General features: G+C 50.4%; 1 protein-coding gene across 1 annotated transcript in view; it reads left to right on the top strand.

Moving 5' to 3' along the window:
- MYO7B (myosin VIIB) overlaps positions 1-18,978 on the top strand; it is a 71,840-nt gene that overhangs the window by 12,959 nt on the left and 39,903 nt on the right. Inside the window, exons 7-14 of the mRNA XM_047772621.1 lie at positions 461-614; positions 4,343-4,419; positions 5,785-5,904; positions 6,185-6,327; positions 10,684-10,894; positions 11,820-11,955; positions 16,193-16,356; positions 18,515-18,652. Coding sequence (XP_047628577.1) covers positions 461-614; positions 4,343-4,419; positions 5,785-5,904; positions 6,185-6,327; positions 10,684-10,894; positions 11,820-11,955; positions 16,193-16,356; positions 18,515-18,652 — 1,143 coding nt within the window. The remainder of the gene's footprint in view (positions 1-460; positions 615-4,342; positions 4,420-5,784; positions 5,905-6,184; positions 6,328-10,683; positions 10,895-11,819; positions 11,956-16,192; positions 16,357-18,514; positions 18,653-18,978) is intronic.

Genomic DNA, 18,978 nt, shown 5'->3' with positions numbered 1-18,978 from the left:
CAGATGCAACAGCCTCTAGGGCAGGGCCAGAACTCTCCATTTCTGGATTCACAACACATAGCCCAGGGCATGGCACACAGTGAGCCTTGAAAAGTGTTTGTTAAAGGAATGAACTGATGGTATGCCCCCCAGAGGGTAAGGCGGGCATTACCATGGATGGCTAGTAAATTGAGGCTCAGAGAAGCTGAATGACTTAGCCGTAAACACGCAGCTACCAGGTGCCATTGCACTAGCTGCAAAGCCCAGGCACACTGTGTCTATGTCACCATGATTCCATCTTTGGAAGTAGCTTTGTGTATTTTTTAATCTTGGGCCTCCAGGTGGCCTCTCAGGATCTATCCAGAGCCTATGATGTGTCACTTACCAGGGGCCTTTGGCCGAGTCCCTGCCATGCTGGCCCTACGATGGTGGAGGTGGGGGGTGGGGTGACCCCCAAAAGTTGAAGTGCCCAATCTTGCAGGGGAATTGCACCTCCTGTGAGGGCATCAATGACTCCAAGGACTACGCCCATATCCGCTCGGCCATGAAGATCCTCATGTTCTCCGACTCTGAAAACTGGGACCTCAGCAAGCTGCTGGCCGCCATTCTCCACCTGGGGAACGTGGAGTTCATGGGTAATGCTGTTTCCACCCAAAATACACCCCTGTGAAGGAAGAATAGAGGGCCTGGGATAGAGGAGGAAGAAATGCCTGAAGGTTCTCACCTGAAGAGCCCAGTGAAGTCACGATGTCTTGGAAAAGTATATTGAAAATTTTAGCTATGATTTTGGAGGCCTTGTGGGGCTAGGGGCAAGATGCCAGGGCCTATGGCTCTCCAAAAATGAAAACTCTGGTCCATCACCCCACACTTTGGGCTGGGAATCAAAGGGTGAACCAGAGTAAGCGAAGCCACTTGTGAATTTGCAAACCAGTTTGCAAGCATCCAGCTGGTCTGGGGATTAAGGTGCCCTGGCTTGTTAGTGCCCCCCAAGCACCTGACAAAAGTTACTGACAATCCTCTCTGGAAGAAAATAGCATCCACGTAGATTACAAATTATTTCTTTAAACAGTTTCAAACTCACCATCCAGCATGCATCCAAAAAATAAAGAGGAACAAGGAAAGGTGATACCATGGGCAAAAACTAACAGACATAATAGACAGTAGAAACAGAGCCACAAAGATTTCAAATTATTGAGCACAGACCACAAAGCAGCTATTCTTGCTCTGTTCAAGAAAAGTGGAGTTCCACTGTAGCTCAGTGGGTTAAGAACCCAGCATAGTGTCTGTGAAGATATAGGTTCAATCCAAGTGCTTGCTCAGTGGGTTAAGAATCTGGTGTTGCCACAGCTGTGGTTCAGTTTCTTTTTCTTTTTTTTTTTTTGGTCTTTTTTTTGCTATTTCTTGGGCCGCTCCCGCGGCACATGGAGGTTCCCAGGCTAGGGGTTGAATCAGAGCTGTAGCCACCGGCCTATGCCAGAGCCACAGCAACGCGAGATCCGAGCCGCGTCTGCAACCTACACCACAGCTCACGGCAACGCCGGATCGTTAACCCACTGAGCAAGGGCAGGGACCGAACCCGCAACCTCATGGTTCCTAGTCGGATTCGTTAACCACTGCGCCACGACGGGAACTCCTGTGGCTCAGTTTCAATTCCTGGTCCAGGAACTTCCACACACCTTGGGTACAGCCGTAAATTTTTTTTTTTTTAATTTTAAAAAGAAAGTGACAGTACATAAAGAAAGTGACAATACATGTTTTAAAAGGAAATACAGGAGTTCCCATCGTGGCGCAGTGGTTAATGAATCCAACGAGGAACCATGAGGTTGCAGGTTTGATCCCTGCCCTTGCTCAGTGGGTTAACGATCCGGCGTTGCCGTGAGCTGTGGTGTAGGTTGCAGACGCGGCTCGGATCTCGCGTTGCTGTGGCTCTGGCGTAGGCCGGTGGCTACAGCTCTGATTCAACCCCTAGCCTGGGAACCTCCATGTGCCGCGGGAGCGGCCCAAGAAATAGCAACAACAACAACAACAACAACAAAAAGACAAAAGACAAAAATAAATAAATAAATAAAAGGAAATACATAGGAGTTCCTGCTGTGGCACAATGGGATTGGCAGCATCTTGGGAGCACTGGGACACATGTTCAATCCCTGGTGCGGCACAGTGGGTTAAGGATTTGGCATTGCTGCAGCTGTAGCTTAGGTCACAACTGCAGCTCAGATCTAATCCTTGGCCCAGGAACTCCATATGCCCTGGAGCAGCCAATAAATAAATAAATAAATAAATAAATAAATAAATAAATAAATGGAATCACAGAGAAATTCTAGATGTAAAAAAATAAAAACTGTAGTTCCTGCTGTGGCACAATGGGATCAATGCCTCTGCAGCGCCAGGACACAGGCTCCATCTCTGGCCCCGCACAGCGGTTTAAAGAATACTGTGTTGCTATAGCTGCCACATAGGTCACAACTACAGTTCAGATATGATCCCTGGCCTGAGAACTCTATATGCCCTGGGGCAGCCAAAAAAGGAAAAAATTAATAAAATAAAAACGAAAATGAAGAATTCACTGGATGAGTTTAGCAGCCAGTTTTATAATGTGAAAAATGAGGAAAAGTCAGAGGTGTATACAGCATGGAAGGACAAAAAGATGGAAAATATAAAAGAGACATTAGGAGACCTTGAAGATACATTGAGAAGATGTAGTATACATTTAACTAGAGCTCTAAAGGAAAAAAGAAGAAGGAGGGGGCATAGATGATATTGAAGAAATGATTGCTGGCTCTAGATCCAATGAAAGACACCAATTCATAGAGCAGTAAGGAAAAGACAGATTTTCCAATGAAGTGTTCCAGAGCAACTCGGTGTTCAAATAGAAAACATGAATTTGAAACATTGTCTCACACCTTATAAGAAAACATACTCCAGGTGTGTTGTAGCTGGGTGACCATGTAGTCTATCAATGAAACCAGGCACTTCTGCTAGTGAAAAGTGAGTGCTGATAAGCAGGGGACTTCAGGTCGTGGAAGAGTATCATAAATGTGATAATGGGGAAATTAAGCCAGGCAAAAGAATGCAGACAATTAGATAATACTTACACAGAATTTAAAAACAGGTAACATTGGGAGTTCCCTTCGTGGCTCAGCAGTTAACAAATCCGACTAGGATCCATGAGGATTCGGGTTCAATCCCTGCCTTGCTCAGTGGGTTTGGGGATCCAGCATTGCCATGAGCTGTGGTGTAGGTCGCAGATCCCACGTTGCTGTGTCTGTGGTGTAGGCTGGCAGCTGTAGCTCTGATTCGACCCCTACCTAGCCTGGAACTTCCCTTTGCCACGATGCAGCCCTTAAAAAAAAAGCTAACTAACTAAATAAGTAAAATTTAAAAATAAATAAAAAATAAAAACAGGTAACATTAAATGCTATGAAGGCATGCAAGTAGTTAGATGATATACAGGTAAACAGGTAAAATTCAATACTGTTTAGAAATTTATATGTAGGTAGTAAAAAGATAGAGAAAATTAGGAAATGGTTTCCATACAGGCAAGGAGAATGAATGCTTCTTGTGGAGGAACTGGTCTGAGCAGGAAAGGTTGTGGGGAGCTCCGGGTGTTGGTGAGGCTCTGAGTTTTAGCTTCAGCGTTTGTTACACAGTGTTGACCTAATAATTATCCACTATAACATCCCTTTGGGTTTTATGTGGGGTTTTTTTGGACACATATGTGTCCTGCAGAAATTCCTCAGTCAGGGATCATACCTGTGCCACAGCTATAACCAGAGCCACAGCAGTGACAACGCCAGATCCTTAACCCACTGAGCCACAAGGGAACTCCCTGCTTTTTGCTTAAATCTGTATGCTCTATTTACAATTTTTTTAAATTTAAAAAAAGGAAAAAAAAAACCATAAACAGTATTCCTCCCTCCTCCCGCCCGGCAACCCTAAGGTGCAGATTGCCTCAAAGGGGCGGGACTTGAACTAGAAGGTGGGTCAGGAGACCTGTGACAGAGCTGGGACTGGGTTCCAGTCACTCCTCCACTCTGCTCTATACTTATTTGACTGAATGAACGAATATGCTTAGGTTTCCATGGACAGCAGAGTGGATGGAAGGGGGCTAATGGCTCCTCTTCTCCCTTAATAGACCTCCCTCCCCCATTTGACTCAGGATCCTGATCCCAGAAGAGGGGGATGTTCCTGCTAACAACTGTTCACAGCTAAAGTGCTGATAGTCACCAGGGAGTCCATGGCTCTCAGAGAGGGTCTGGGAGGAGCACTGCCTCACACCCAGGAATGGGCATCTCCAAGGGGTGGATCTGGGGCTACTTTCCTAGGGCCTCTTTGCTTCTCAAGCTATTGCTTCTCTCTGCAGCTGCGGTCTTCGAGAATCTGGACTCCTCTGATGTGATGGAGACGCCCGCCTTTCCTACAGCAATGAAATTACTGGAGGTAGCTTGCTGTTGTGTCTGCCAGCTTCCATCTTTGTGCAGAGCCCAGGGGCCTGGGCTGACAGCCCTTCCCAGGCTCCAGTTCCTGCCTTCCACCCTCTCCCAGGCTCTCATCTCACCTCCTGAGCTCCCCTACAGACACTGCAGGCCCTGGGGTTGGGAATCAGGGTGAGGCTGTGGAGCTCATCATTAACTAAGTCTCAGAAGTGATCAGTTTGGCTTTAACCTGTGTTTCTTCCCTTTTCCCTTTGGTTGGATCCCTGACCTCATTCAGTGTGTTAAGGATCCAGCATTGCCGTGAGCTATGGTGTAGGTTGCAGACTCGGCTCTGATCTGATGTTGCCATGCCTGTGGCTGGCAGCTCTAGCTCTGATTTGACCCCTAGCCTGGGAACCTCCATATGCCACGAGTGCAGCCCTAAAAAGCAACAAAACAAAACAAAAATCTTTGTAGGTGGTTAATCTATGCAGGCAGTTGTTTTCCACAGGTCATTGTTTCTCACTGCCTAATTCCAACAGTCACATGGGGGGGGAGGCTTGGTGAGGTGGATTCTGTCTTTTTTTTTTTTTTTTTGGTCTTTTTTGCCATTTCTTGGGCCGCTCCTGCGGCATATGGAGGTTCCCAGGCCAGGGGTCTAATCGGAGCTGTAGCCACCGGCCTACACCAGAGCCACAGCAACGCGGGATCTGAGCCGCGTCTGCAACCTACACCACAGCTCATGGCAATGCCGGATCTGTAACCCACTGAGCAAGGCCAGGGATCAAACCTGCAACAACATGGTTCCCAGTTGGATTTGTTAACCACTGCGCCACCACGGGGACTCCGATGGGGTGGATTCTGTTACACTTCCCTGGGAACCTATCAGTAGGCACATCTTGTTGCTAATGTTCTCCATGTGATTCCGGGTTCTTAGAAAACTTCCACATGGCTCGGTTTTCCCTACATGGTGGGAGCAACTCCATCTATGTTCATTTTTCTCCCTTGGGCCTTCAATCTCCAGGCAGGAGTGACTTCAGCCAAGGTGTCTCCCGATGTCCATGGCCTGGCCTTGGAGCCCTCTCTGCCCATTTGTTTTCCAGGGACCACCCAATGGTGGACCCAGCACCAGGAGACCAGCACTTGACTGTTCAATGAAGCAGCCAGCATTCTTGGGGCCCACCCAGCTTGTGTGTCCTTTCCAAACACTGATACCCCAGTTCTCAGACTGACCCTGGACTGGGCCCTGCCCAGCATCTTGACTCTGACCCCAGTCACAGGCATCTCCCACTCTCAGGTCTTGGCACCTCAGGGTGTTCGGTCAGGAGAGAAATTTTGGGGCCAGGCCCTGCTCCATCAGCTGTGATGCCAGCCCCCACCCACCTTCCAGGTGAAGGACCAGGCACTCCGAAACTGTCTGATCAGGCACTCCATCACCGTCCGTGGGGAGTTTGTCACCAGGCCCCTGAACCTTGTACAAGCTGCAGACCGAAGAGATGCCTTCGTCAAGGTGCGGAGATGTGGGAGAAGGGGCCTGTGTGTTTCTATTAAGCACAGCTCCTTGCCTTGTGGGTGGACACTGGGAATGGGCAGAGACAGCTGGGAAAGTCCCAACTGTACCAGTCACCTGCCTGGCGACTGTGGGCTTCCAGCCTCTCCAGGCTTGGTTTCCTGCCTTAAAGTAGGGATGTTAGTCCCAGTAGGTTGATGAGATGCCGTGTGCCTGAGCCTTTCCAGGGGAATTTCCTCTGTGCGTTAAAGCCTGTGGTCTCCACCCCATGTCTCCTCAGGGCATTTATGGACACCTCTTCCTATGGATTGTCGGAAAAATCAATGCTGCAATTTTCACGCCACCTGATCAGGACCCCAAAAATGTGCGAAGGACCATTGGCCTCCTGGACATATTTGGCTTTGAAAATTTCCAGAAAAATAGGTACGGAAGAGTTCCTATTGTGGCTTGGTGGTAACAAACCCAATTAGCATCCATGAGGATATGTGTTTGACCCCTGGCCTTGCTCAGTGAGTTAAGGATCCAGCATTAGTGGTAAGTTGCAGACAAGGCTGGGATCTGGCGTTGCTGTGGCTGTGGTGTAGGCCAGCAGCTGCAGCTCTGATTTGACCCCTAGCCTGGGAACTTCAGTATGTTATGGATGTGGCCCTAAAAAGCAAAATAAATAAATAAATAAATATGGAGCTTAGTACACCTGCTCTCAGAAAATGGAAGATAAGCTCAGCTCCTCTCTGAGCTGGCCCGGAGGAAAGCCATTTTGCTCACAGATGCCAGGATGAGCCCCTTAGCAGGCCGGTGTCTTTCCTCAGTGAGGTGGTCCGTGTGCATCCCCTGGCATCTACAACGTGTCTAGAAAAGCATCCCTGAGAGTCAGGCTGAGCCCCCAGCATTTGTTACCCCTCTTGAACCATCCACTCTCCTCATGAACTAGAGTGAATTATATGTGGGTAAGGTGAAAATCAATAACATTGATTCAACTGCATCTTTAGGTAGGATATTATATTAGGTAATGGGGGAAAGGAAGGGATTTGTGGTCTATCCCTGACTTTTCAGTTTGGCAGGGGTAAGGCGAGGCCAGACACTTCTGACACTTCTGGAGGCTTGATGCTGAAACTTGGCCTCTGTACAGCGGTGCCAAATAGAAACATGGAGACAGAGTTGTGCACAAAGAAAAATAAAAAGCTTTATTGCTTTGCCTGGCAAAAGAGGCCTCAGCACCTAATGCCCTAAACACTGTGCCCTCCCTTGGGAGAGATTAGGAGGTGGTTTTATAGTTTGGGAATGGAAAATAGGGCTAAGGATCAGGGTAGATGCAAGCTTTCATTCTTCCTCAAAGTTAGTATTTATTGGCCCCAGGACTGGTTCTGGTGGTGGTCCTCTCTGGTTTTCATTTGTTGGAGGTTTTAGTTCTACAGAAGAACTCAAAGATATTGTTATATTCTCTGAAGAGGAACCAGATCCCTGCCTGCCCCAAGGCTGCACTATTTTCTCTCCTCCTCCCTGGTCTCTGCATCCCCTGCCTTCCCTGATGAGCAACTGTTTGAACCTACCTCTGGAACTCAGGGAAGGTCATGGAGGCTGAAGCTTTTTCCCTAAAAACAAGAAATGAGGGACACAGAAAGGCTTGTGCCCAGGAGCCCCACAGGGCCCTGCTCGGTTGTAGGATGTAGAGCTGGAGGCATGAGGCAGATCAGAAAAGTAATTCCCAGCTGAAACTGTGATGAAGGCCAGGGCTGGGGGCGGAGAGGGGTGATGAGGGGAGCCAGATAAGGAGAGATGATGCTCTGGGGCATTATCAAGTGGCCAGAGGAGTTCAGATGAGAAATTGAGGACAGGGGGACAGGCAAGAAAGAATTTCCCTACATAAGACCTAGCTTACCTGGGCGGGGAGTCTGATTCACTTAAAGGACTGGGCGGGATGGAGCCTAGGACTGGTTCTATTACCCAACTGATTTCAGGTCTGCTCACCTAATGTGCAACAGAGTCAATCTACTGACACCAGGTTGTGGTGAAGGAAAGCACAGTGTTTATTGCACTGCCAAGAAAGGAGAATGGACAGCTCATGCTCAAAACACAAACTCCCTGATGGTTTTCAGGGAAGGGTTTTTAAAGGCAACTTTAAGGGTGAGAGTTGCAGGGTACACAATCGGCTTGTGGGCCTTCTTCTTGGTGGTGAGGTAACAGGGTGATGTTTAGAGAATCTTAATCATCCTCCTTTTGGTTCCAACCAGTCTGGGGTCTTTGTGCTTGTGGTCAGCATGGAGTCACCACCCTCTACCTGGGCAGGGATCTTAGGATCTCAGGTTCTGCAGAACAACTCAGGAGATACATTGGATTGTTATGTATACCCCAAAAGGAGGAACCTGCGTTCTGTCATATCTCTGCTGTTTGGAACTCAAAAAGGCCTAAGAGATGGAAGCCCTTTTTTTTTTACAAACAAGAAACTGGGGGCTTTTGTACCCAGAAGGGTCCCACAGCATCCTGCTTGGTTCAGTTCCAAATGGATACCTCTGGGCACTGTCAGAGAAGCCAATGGGCTGGCCTGACCTTGGCATGCCTCTGCCCTAGGCAGCTGATTTATCTGAGAAGACCCCTTGGCCAGGATTATCCAGGCACAGCCATACCAAATTCAAGCACACTGGGATTTCAGCCTCCTGGTGTTGCAGGAAGGGGTACCCTTCCAGGCCTGAGCATGGACTCCTGTCTAACACTCAGAAATGAATTGTCCACGGAGACACACATACTGACAAAGGAAAAGACTTTATTATAAAGGGGTGCCTGGGCAGAGACCATCAGGTGAGGGACCCCAGGAGAACTGCTCTGTCACCTGGCTCACAGTCTCTGGTTTTATGGGAAAGTGTTAGCCTCCCAGCTATCTCTGGCCAGCCGATCATTTTTTTTTTTTTTTTTTTTGCTTTTTAGGGCCACATCCACAGCATATGGAGGTTCCCATGCTAGGGGTCGAATCAGAGCTACAGCTGCCAGCCTACACCACAGCCACAGCAACACGAAATCCAAGCCACATCTGCAACCTATACCACAGCTCACTGCAATGCCAGATCCTTAACCCACTGAGCGAGGCCAGGGTTCGAACCTACAATCTCGTGGTTCCTAGTTGGATTGTTTCCACTGTGCCACATCAGGAACTCCTGGCTGATCATCTTGCTCCACCCATACTTGGTCTGGTTCAGGGTCCTTCTGGGTGATGAACACACCTCTCAGCCAAGATGGATTCCAGCTCCAACAATCCTGGGAGGTTGTTCATCTCCTCCCTCCTACTGGCCCCTCCCAAATCCTCCAGGTTAGTCTTCAGGGCAGCACCCTGTTCCTTATCAAGGCTTCCTGCTGTGAGGCAGCTCATGCAAGGGCTATTATCCTGCCTGGCCAAGGTGGGTGGTTTCAGTCAATGGTCCCCTAACACGGGGACCAGCTCATAGTAAGCTAAAAGTGATTGCAACCATTGGTTTCCAGCCCTGAGAGAGGCGGTTGCTCAAATCAAGCACAGCTTTGAAGACCGAGCTGGTGGATAAGTAGTTGGTTGTGGAGGATCTGGCCATTCCTTCCTCTGTGAAGGAGGCGGGGGCTGAGTTTGTGACAGGGCTGCAGTCTGGGGGCCACAGGAAGGGGCCTTGCTGTGTCACACAGCACCCATTCACCCATCCCACCTTCTGCAAGGGTTCATCGAATGCTCTCCAGGCACTGTGTCAACTCTTTGGGGTTCATAGACCTCAAACAACCAGTGTCAGTTACCATGAGGTTTTACATAAATAGGAAGCCTGTCTTGAGGAAGAAACACCTGAGTGAGACGGGAAGGATGAGCAGAGGGAGCATGTCAGAGGAGGGAAGGACTTTACATGTGTGGAGCAGAGGTAGAGAAGGGTGAGGTACCTTCACCTCCCTGGAAGCCCAGAGTGATAGTGGCCACTCCCTGGCAGAGAAGGGCAGGCTTTCTACTGTGTCACTGTCTCTGGATCCTGAAAACAACCACCCCCAAGGATTCCAAGCAGCAGGGAGGGCGGAGTCAGATCTGCACATCAGAAAGCTCCCTCTAGTGGCTGTGGAGAGCAATTGGAGGGGTGAGGCTGGAGGCGGGAAGACAGTGAGAAGGCTGTTGCTGTGCTCCAGGTGAGGAAGAAGGGTGGCCTAGATTAAGGTAGCAGCAGCTGAGGTGAAAAGAAGGAAGCAGATCAGGTGCTGTGTGGGAGAGAGCATGGACCAGACTTTGGCAACTGAGTGGAACTGGAGAGGAGGGAGACAGGGATGTCAGGTATGACTACAGGTTTTTGACCTGAGCCAGGGGTGATGAATGGAGGGGCCATTTCCCAAGGTAGGGAACCCAGGAGGAAGAGCAGGTTGGAGGACTGGAGTGGGGGTAGGGAATATGTCTGGTTGATGCAAAGGAGCCCAGCCATCAACACTGAGTCTCAAGAAGCTTGTCTTAATACCAGGGCCATTTGCCCATAGGGCTGGGGCTGCAACGGGACACTTGGTCCCCCAGGGATTGTCTCTGGGTCAGGATAGGCAGGCCTGGCAGGGGACCCTGCAGGGAACTGCAAGGAGACATTGCAGGAACTAGATGATATGCAGAGCCTCCTTGTTTGCCATGTGGCAGAGGAGGTGATGGAGGTGGAGGCAGGGGAAGAGGGATGCTGCATGTCAGCATGTGTGCATGTTTGGGGGTGTGCACGATTGGCACACACATGTGGCTATGCGCCAATGGCTGGCTGCATCAGCGACTGAGCCAACCCTGCCCTGCCTGGTGTGGTGCTGCCCCCACAGCTTTGAGCAGCTCTGCATCAACCTAGCCAACGAGCACCTGCAGCAGCTCTTCGTGCAACACGTGTTCACTGTGGAGCAAGAGGAGTACCGTGCCGAGAACATCGCCTGGGACTACATCCACTACACCGACAACCGGCCCACCCTGGACCTGCTGGCCCTCAAGCCCATGAGCATCATATCCCTCCTGGATGAAGAGAGCCACTTCCCACAGGTGCACCCCCAGGCCTGCTGACCCTCAGGTGGAGACCTCATGCATGGGAAGCTCCAGAGCAGCTGGAACCTCTGCCAGGGTTTAGCAGATCAGCTCCAGCCTAACTATTCTTCCTCTCTTTCAGGGCCTTCCTCCTGCAGGAAGGCACCTGACTCTACCTTCACTTCCATGCCCCAGCAGAGCGGCATTTCATCACTGATTATTTAGATTCAGGACCACACCCCAAGAGGGGGCTTGTTGGAGTTCCCCTTGTGGCTCAGAGGATTACAAACCTGACTAGTATCCATGAGGATGTGGGTTGGATTCCAGGCCTTGCTCAGTAGGTTAAGGATCAGCCATTGCCACAAGCTGCGGCATAGGTCACAGCATATGCTCAGATCTGACATTGCTGTGGCTGTGATATAGGCCAGCAGATGCAGCTCTGATTTTTACTCTTGGCCTGGGCACATCCATATGCCACAGGTGCAGCCCTAAAATGACAAAAAAAAAAAAAAAAAAAGGAGGGAGCTTATTAAGACTTGGAGCCAAGGGTTGCCAAGAGTGAGAGACAGAGAAACACTTTCATTCTCACTTCAAAGGACTCTGCCTATTCTTGGGGGGATGGACCCTCAAATGTCATCAGTAAGAACTCTGATCCAGAGAAGGGAGACGCTCCAATCTCTGGGCATTCGTAGGGAAGGGTGCAGCAGGAGAACTGGCTCTAAGGGTCTGCAGACCCAGTCTCTTCTCCCACCTCGGCCCTCACCCACTGCCCCAAATGACTGATCCTTGGGCATCCGTTTGCTTTCTTATAGAAAGGCCCTCAGTCATTCTGAGTCCAGTTCCTTTGTCCCCTTGAGGGAGCCCCTGAGACTTGGGGATGTGCTAGCTGGCTTCCCTGTGGCTTCACTCTGGGACCTCAGCCCATGGGCATCCATTCTTCCAGGGGACAGACACCACCTTGCTGCAAAAACTGAAGAGTGTCCACGCCAAAAACAAGGCCTTCCTGCAGCCCAAGAACATCCATGATGCTCGATTTGGCATTGCCCATTTCGCTGGCGAGGTGTACTACCAGACAGAAGGTAGGTGCTGCCCCTCTCCACAGCCCCTTCCTTCCAAATCCATAGCACTCTGGGGGGGGGGGGGCATGGAATGAAGGCCGAGGGGATTAGGTCATTTTGCAGAGCTAGCAATGGGACAGAGGGAATGCAATGGGCCATGCATATTTGTTTGTGTTTTGCTTTGTTGATAATAGTTCTACTGAGAGATAATTTCACATACTATGTAATTCACCCATTTTAAGTCTACAAATTTCTGCTATATCCATAGAATTGTATAGCTGTTGCACGGCTTTAGAATATTTGCATCACCCCAAAAAGAAACTTCCATTAGTGGTCACTCCTCATCTCTCCCCAACCCTAGGTAACCACTAATTTCTGTCTCTATGGATTTGCCTTCTAGACATTTCACATGAATGGAATCATACACTATGGGGCCTTTGTGACTGGCTTCTTTCACTTTGCATCATGTTTTCAAGGTTCATCCACATTGTAGCATGTTCCGTACTTTGTTTCTTTAGATTGCAGTACAATATTCCACTGTACAAATATGCAATATTTTGTTTATCCCTTCATCAATTGATAGATATTTGGGTTGTTTCCAGTTTGAGTTATTACATAATGTTGCTATTAACATTCACACATACAAGTAACATACAAGTTTTTGTGTGGACATGTTTTCACTTCTTCGGGGTATATACTCAGGAGAGGAATTACTGGGTCATATGGTAATTCTGTTTAACATTCTGGTGGAATAAGCACCAAACCATTTTCCAAAGTAGTCACACCATTTTATATTCCCATCAGCAACGTTTGAAGGTTCCAATTTCTCCAGCTCCTTACCAGCAAATGCTAATCGTACTTTTTATTATTATTATTATTATTATAAGTCTCTTATCAGATATATAACTTGCAAATATTTTCTCCTATTCTGTGGGACATCTCTTCGCTTTCTTGATAGTGTCCTTAGAAGCATGGAAGTTTTGGAGTTCCCGTTGTGGCTCAGTGGTTAACGAATCCGACTAGGAGCCATGAGGTTGCAGGTTTGATCCCTGCCCTTGCTCAGTGGGTTAAGGATCTGGCATTGCCGTGAGCTGTGGTGTAGGTCGCAGATGCGGCTCGGATCCCTCGTTGCTGTGGCTCTGGCGTAGGCCGGTGGCTACAGCTCCAAGTAGACCCCTAGCCTGGGAACCTCCATATGCCACGGGAGCGGCCCAACAAAAAGACAAAGAAAAAAAACCACAGAAGTTTTGAACTTTAAGCAGGTCCAATTTTGTGTATGTTGAGATAAGGTCAGCGTGGTTTTGATTGGAGAAATAAAGGCCTGAGGTGGTCAACCTGCTGGTGTGCTTAGAAGAAAAACAGGGCAGAGGGTCACAGTGTCACTCTGTGGGGCTCATATGGAGAAACAAGAGCTGCTCTGGTCTGTTTAACTGGAAACTCCGAGGCAGGGATGTTCCCAGATGGAGGACGAAGCAGTAGGAGGGGTGGTATGCTTACACAGATGGGAAGTGTTGAAGGTTCAGGGATTATTTCTGTTGGAGAAACAAGGACCGGGGGTGGAAGGTATGTGGCTTCTTCATAGTTCTCACCACATCTTGGCTTTGGGGCTCTCCCGAGAAGAAGAGAGCAGAACTAGGAGGACATCAGAATCCCAGAACACAAAGACACAGAGCATCCCAACTTCCAAGGGCTACTCAAGGCCAAGTTTTAGTTTTGCTTTTTTTTTTTGTCTCATTAGGGCTGCACTTGTGGCACATGGAGGTTCCCAGTCTAGGGGTCAAATCAGAGCTGTAGCCGCTGGCTACACAGGCACAGCAGTGTGGGATCCAAGCCGAGGCTGCGACTTATACCACAGCTCATGGCAACGCTGGATCCCTAACCCACTGAGCAAGGCCAGGGAGCCATCCTGAGTCCTCATGGATACTAGTCAGGTTCATTAACCACTGAGCCACGACAGGAACTCCAGTTTTGGGTTTTTTTGTTTGTTTGCTTTGTCTTTTTAGGGCCAGACACATGGCATATGGAGGTTCCCAGGCTAGGGGGCAAATCTGAGCTGTAGCTGCAGGCCTACACCACAGCTCATGGCAACACCAGATCCTTAATGCACTAAGTGAGGCTAGGGATTGAATCCGTACCTCATGGATACAGGTCAGATTTGTTTCCTCTCTGCAACAATGGGAACTCCCTAAAACAGCCTCATTGTAACTTCATTACCTCTTTAAAGGCCCTGTCTCCACATAGTCACATCCTGATAAACTGGGGCTTAGGGCTTCAACGTATGGATTTTGAGGACAAACAGCTCTGCCCATACACTGCCCTCCTTGATTTCTGGAGGCTCAGTCCTGAGGCTAGAGGGACCCCTGGCCCTACCAGGACTTCCAAGGCCTGGAGCAGGGCTGGTTAGAGGGGCCTTGGACCTCCAGGCCCTCGGGGTCTTCTCAGTGAGTTACAGATAGGCTTCACTCCAAAAACTACTCTGTCAAAGCACACACGTGCTCACACTGCCTACAGGCACACATTTATTTCCAAGAGGAAGCTCGATGAGGAGGGAAATATATCTTGGGACCTCATAATAGGCAAGTCACCCCCCTCCCCCATTCTTTGTTTGTTTGTTTGTTTGTTTGTTTTTAAGGCTATACATGTGGCATATGGAAGTTCTCAGGCTAGGGGTCAAGTAGGAGATGCAGGTGCCGGCCTACACCACAGCAACAGCAACGCCAGATCTGAGCCCTGTCTGTGACCTACACCACAGCTCACGGCAACACTGGATCCTTTAACCCACTGATCGAGGCCAGGGTTTGAACCCGAGTCCTCATGGATGCTAGCTGGGTTTGTAGCCCACCAAGCCTCAACAGGAACTCCTCATCCCCCATTCTTGATGCCAGGAAACAAAATGGTGTTTCATTTCTTTCCTTTTTCCACCTTGGACTTCCAGGAAGAGCAAAGCATCTACTGTCCCCTTGCTGGCTCCACAGGGGCATTCTGAAGTGGCAGCTCCTGTGCAGACTGGCCAGGTGGGGAAAGGCAGGCCTCTGGGCAAGAGCGGCCAGGCCTTCCTCTGCAGATTGCAAACTCCCCAGATGTGAGCGGGCCACCAGATTTTCAGGAATTCTGGGATGGGGAAGCCTTTTCACTTTCTCTTTTTCTTTGTCTTCATTTTGTTTTGGGTTTTTTGTTTGTTTGTTTGTTTCTTTCTTTCTTTTTAGGGCTGCTCCCGCAGCATACGGAAGTTCCCAGGTTGAATCGGAGCTGCAGCTGCCAGCCTACACTACAGCCATAGCAACACCAGATCCGAGCTGCATCTGCAAGCTAGGCTGCAGCTCACACCAACGCCACATCCTTAACCCACTGATTGTGACCAGGGATCGGACCCAGGTCCTCAGGGACATTGTTTCAGGTTCTTAATCGGCTGAGCCACAACAGGAACTCCTCCTTGTCTTCTTTTTATAGCTCTTTTTTGTGAATGAGCAACTGCCTGAATCAGACTTGCCCAGGGTCTCCCAGAAATTCAGAGCTCTGATGACTGCCCTCAGGCCCACCCCGGGGAGATCTAAACCGCACACTGAAGAGACACTCTGTCCGCTGTGCTGCTCATTGGTTCCTGGGAGTATTTGGCTATGGCAGTGATGGCTGGGACTGCTGCGAGGGATGGACTTGCTCCTGCCACAGTTCACTTAGGGAGCCATGGCTGGTGGAGATGGGAAGTCCTCAGACCATCTCTGAGCCAAGGGACAGGGCCCAGGGGAAGGGTCACACAGGGCAGACAGGAGCCCTGAGGAGGGCCCCTCTCCCCATGTGTGGGCCAGGGGAGCCTCTTGGAATAGTTGACTCTTGAGCTGGCCTTGAAGCATAAGACGGGGTCGGACTGGGTGGGTTAGGAGGAAAGAGGGCCTGAGGAGGAACTTGTGGAGGCCACAGGCCTTGGGGGTTGAGGAGGAGAGACCCCCTGGGGTGGGGCGCAGGCCCTGGGGGAGAGATGGACACACCAGCAGGTTGACCACCCCAGGCCTCAGGAAGGTCCCTGGGGACAGAGGGGCCGGGCAGGCAGGGAGGGGCAGAAGGCAAGCAGAGGAATCAGGCAGGACTGGCCACAGCCTGGATGGGGGTGCAGTGGGAATGGTGGGTTGTGGGGGCTGCAGGGTTTGGATGTGGATATGACATGACTCGGTGCTGGGCGGAGGCAGTGGGTGCCATCCTGTGTTGTGGGCCGAGTTGGCAGCTGCGGCTGAGCTCGGTGCGGGGCTGTGCTTTCCCACAGGCTTCCTGGAGAAGAATCGGGATGTGCTGAGCGAGGACATCCTCACCCTGGTCTACTCCTCCCAAAACAAGTTCCTGCGGGAGATATTCAGGCTGGAGTCAGTGGAGACCAAGCGGGGTCTGGGGACCATCATCCAGGCGAATGCGGGCAGCCGGCTCTTCAAGGTGGGCTCTGGGCACCCCACCAGTGCCCTGGGTACTCCACCCTGGGCCATGGGGCTCAGAAAGGCTCGGGGAGGCCCCACTGCCTGGGTTTCTCAGTCAGGACACAGAGGTGACTGGAAACAGGGTGCTCTTTCTTTGGGGGCAGCACTGGGTTACAGGCACAGGACTCTGCCTGCTTCCCAGCCTGTGCCACGTGGGCCCTGGGCTCCAAAGCCTCAGGAGCTCCTGTAGAGGTGGGCGTGGGGATGATGAAAGGTCAAGGGCACCTCGGTGTACTGTGAGGGGGAGGGGTGCCAGCACCCACGGTTCCTGAGCCACTGAGCTGGCCTCATCTCCCTGCCCAGGGGTAGCAGAGCTCCTTGTTAGATGACTCGCAGTCACTGTTAAGGGGTGAAGGCACGGCTGCTTCAGGATGTGCCAGGCTGCTCTGAGGAGCACCAGGGGCTCTCTGCTCCCCACCTCCCTGGCCAGCGGCCTCAGTGCTGCTGCCACCACAACACACACACACCCCACACACACCACACACATATACCCTCCCCACCCCACATACCACACCCCCCCCACATGCACACACATACATACCCCCACCCCACATACTATACACACACACACACCACATTCACACCCTACCCACATATCACACACACACACATACCCTCCTCACCCCACATACCACCCCCTCACATACCTTACCCCTTCACACACACACACACATTCCACAAACCACACGCACACACATTCCCCACAGAGCCCGCATACCACACACACACACAACATACACTCACACCCCACATGCCACACACTACACATACCACATTCCACCCCCTCATATACCATACCTGTCCACACACACACCACATACCAAACACAGAACTGCACATACCACACAACTAAACATAACACACACACCCACAAAACACACAGAGAAACCAATAGAGAAATTAATAACTTAAACAGAAGTGGATGAGCCCCCTAGAGGCCACAGCACGACCACGTGCAGGGTAGCCAGGGGAGGCAGCAAAGAGCGGAGAGGTTGTGAAGGTTGTCCAGGTTGTCCAGGGCTGGAACCAGTGAAGCTGGGCTAGACCCTCTGCATTCACAGAGCTAGGCTGGACTCTCCACAGCTGAGGCCAGAGACCAGTCTCGTCCTGGCCCTGAATGTGTCCTGCAGGTATCAGGAAACGGGATGACAGTGGAGGGAAATGCACATTATTTTATAAACCAGGACAACATTTACTACCATGTTTACAATGTACAGTATAAAACATTCAAAAAAGCATATAGGAGTTCCCATTATGTCTCAGGGAGTTAATAAACCTGACTAGTATCCATGAGGATGCAGGTTTGATCCCTGGCCTAAGTGTGTTAAGGATCTGGCGTTGCTATGAGCTATGGTGTAGGTCGAAGATGCAGCTCGGATCTGGTGTTGCTGTGGCTGTGATATAGGCTGGCAGCTGCAGCTCTGATTCAACCCCTTTGCCTGGGAATGTCCATATGCCACAGGTGGGGCCCTAAAAAGCAAAAATAGTAATAATAATAATAAAATATAAAACTTATATAAGAACTGAAAATAGAATGGGAAGTTAAAAAGTGAACTGTGGAGAGTTCCCACTGTGGCTCAGAAGTAATGAATCTGACTAGTATCCACGAGGACACGGGTTTGATCCCTCAATGGGTTAAGGATCCAAGTGTTGCCATGACCTGTGGTGTATGTCACAGACACAGCTTGGATCTGATGCTGCTATGGCTGTGGTGTAGGCCAGCAGCTGCAGCTCCAGCTTGACCCCTAGCCTGGGAAATTCCATATGCCGTGGGTGCAGCCCTGAAATGACCAAAAAAAAAAAAAAGTGAACAATGGGAATTCTAACATTCTCTCCTCACCCTGGTGCATCCTCTTGCGCACCTCACTTGGGGAGCCCCACCCCAGACAGAAGGCTTGCCCTGTCTTAGTTGCCTCTGGGTTCCCAGTGTCTAGCTGGGCACCTGCACACAGTAGGCATTTGGGGAACCTGTGATGGATGAATGAATGAGCAACTAGATGAACATAGCCTGGCCCACCTCTGGGACCTGGGGAGAAGGCCTCATTGTGCCGTGGGTCAGCTGTGCCCCAGGCTGAGCTCCACAGCCTCCTCTTTGTGCCCTTTGCTTCTGCCTACAGTCCTCAGACTCCGGCAAGCGGCCCTCCACCTTGGCCAGCCAGTTCAAACAGTCCCTGGACAAGCTGATGAAAATCCTGACCAACTGCCAGCCCTACTTTGTCCGCTGCATCAAACCCAATGAGTACAAGAAGCCACTGGTAATGCAGGGAGGCTGGGGCTACGCACAGGCAGGGCAGGGACATCTAATGGCATCTGGGTTATGTCACTCCCTTCACCAGTGCCTGGGCAGCTTTAAGAGCTATCTGCCCCCACTGTACGGATGAGGACACTGAGGCGAGGTGACTAATCTAGGCCACTGGAAGGTCAGTGACCTTCAGGGCAATGGATTACCCAGACCTCAGCCCTGCCATTTACCTGCTGTGTACTAGGCCAGGTGTGTTGCTTTTCTGAGTCTCACTTTTCTCCTCTGTAAATTCAGAATCTACCTGCCTGCAGGGGGTGACAAGGATTGCACATGCCACCT

Source organism: Phacochoerus africanus, chromosome 3 (genome assembly GCF_016906955.1).
Source record: "Phacochoerus africanus isolate WHEZ1 chromosome 3, ROS_Pafr_v1, whole genome shotgun sequence".
NCBI classification, from domain to species: domain Eukaryota; kingdom Metazoa; phylum Chordata; class Mammalia; order Artiodactyla; family Suidae; genus Phacochoerus; species Phacochoerus africanus.
The sequence above is the reverse complement of the archived record's forward strand: the minus strand, read 5'-3'. Positions and strand labels throughout refer to the sequence as shown.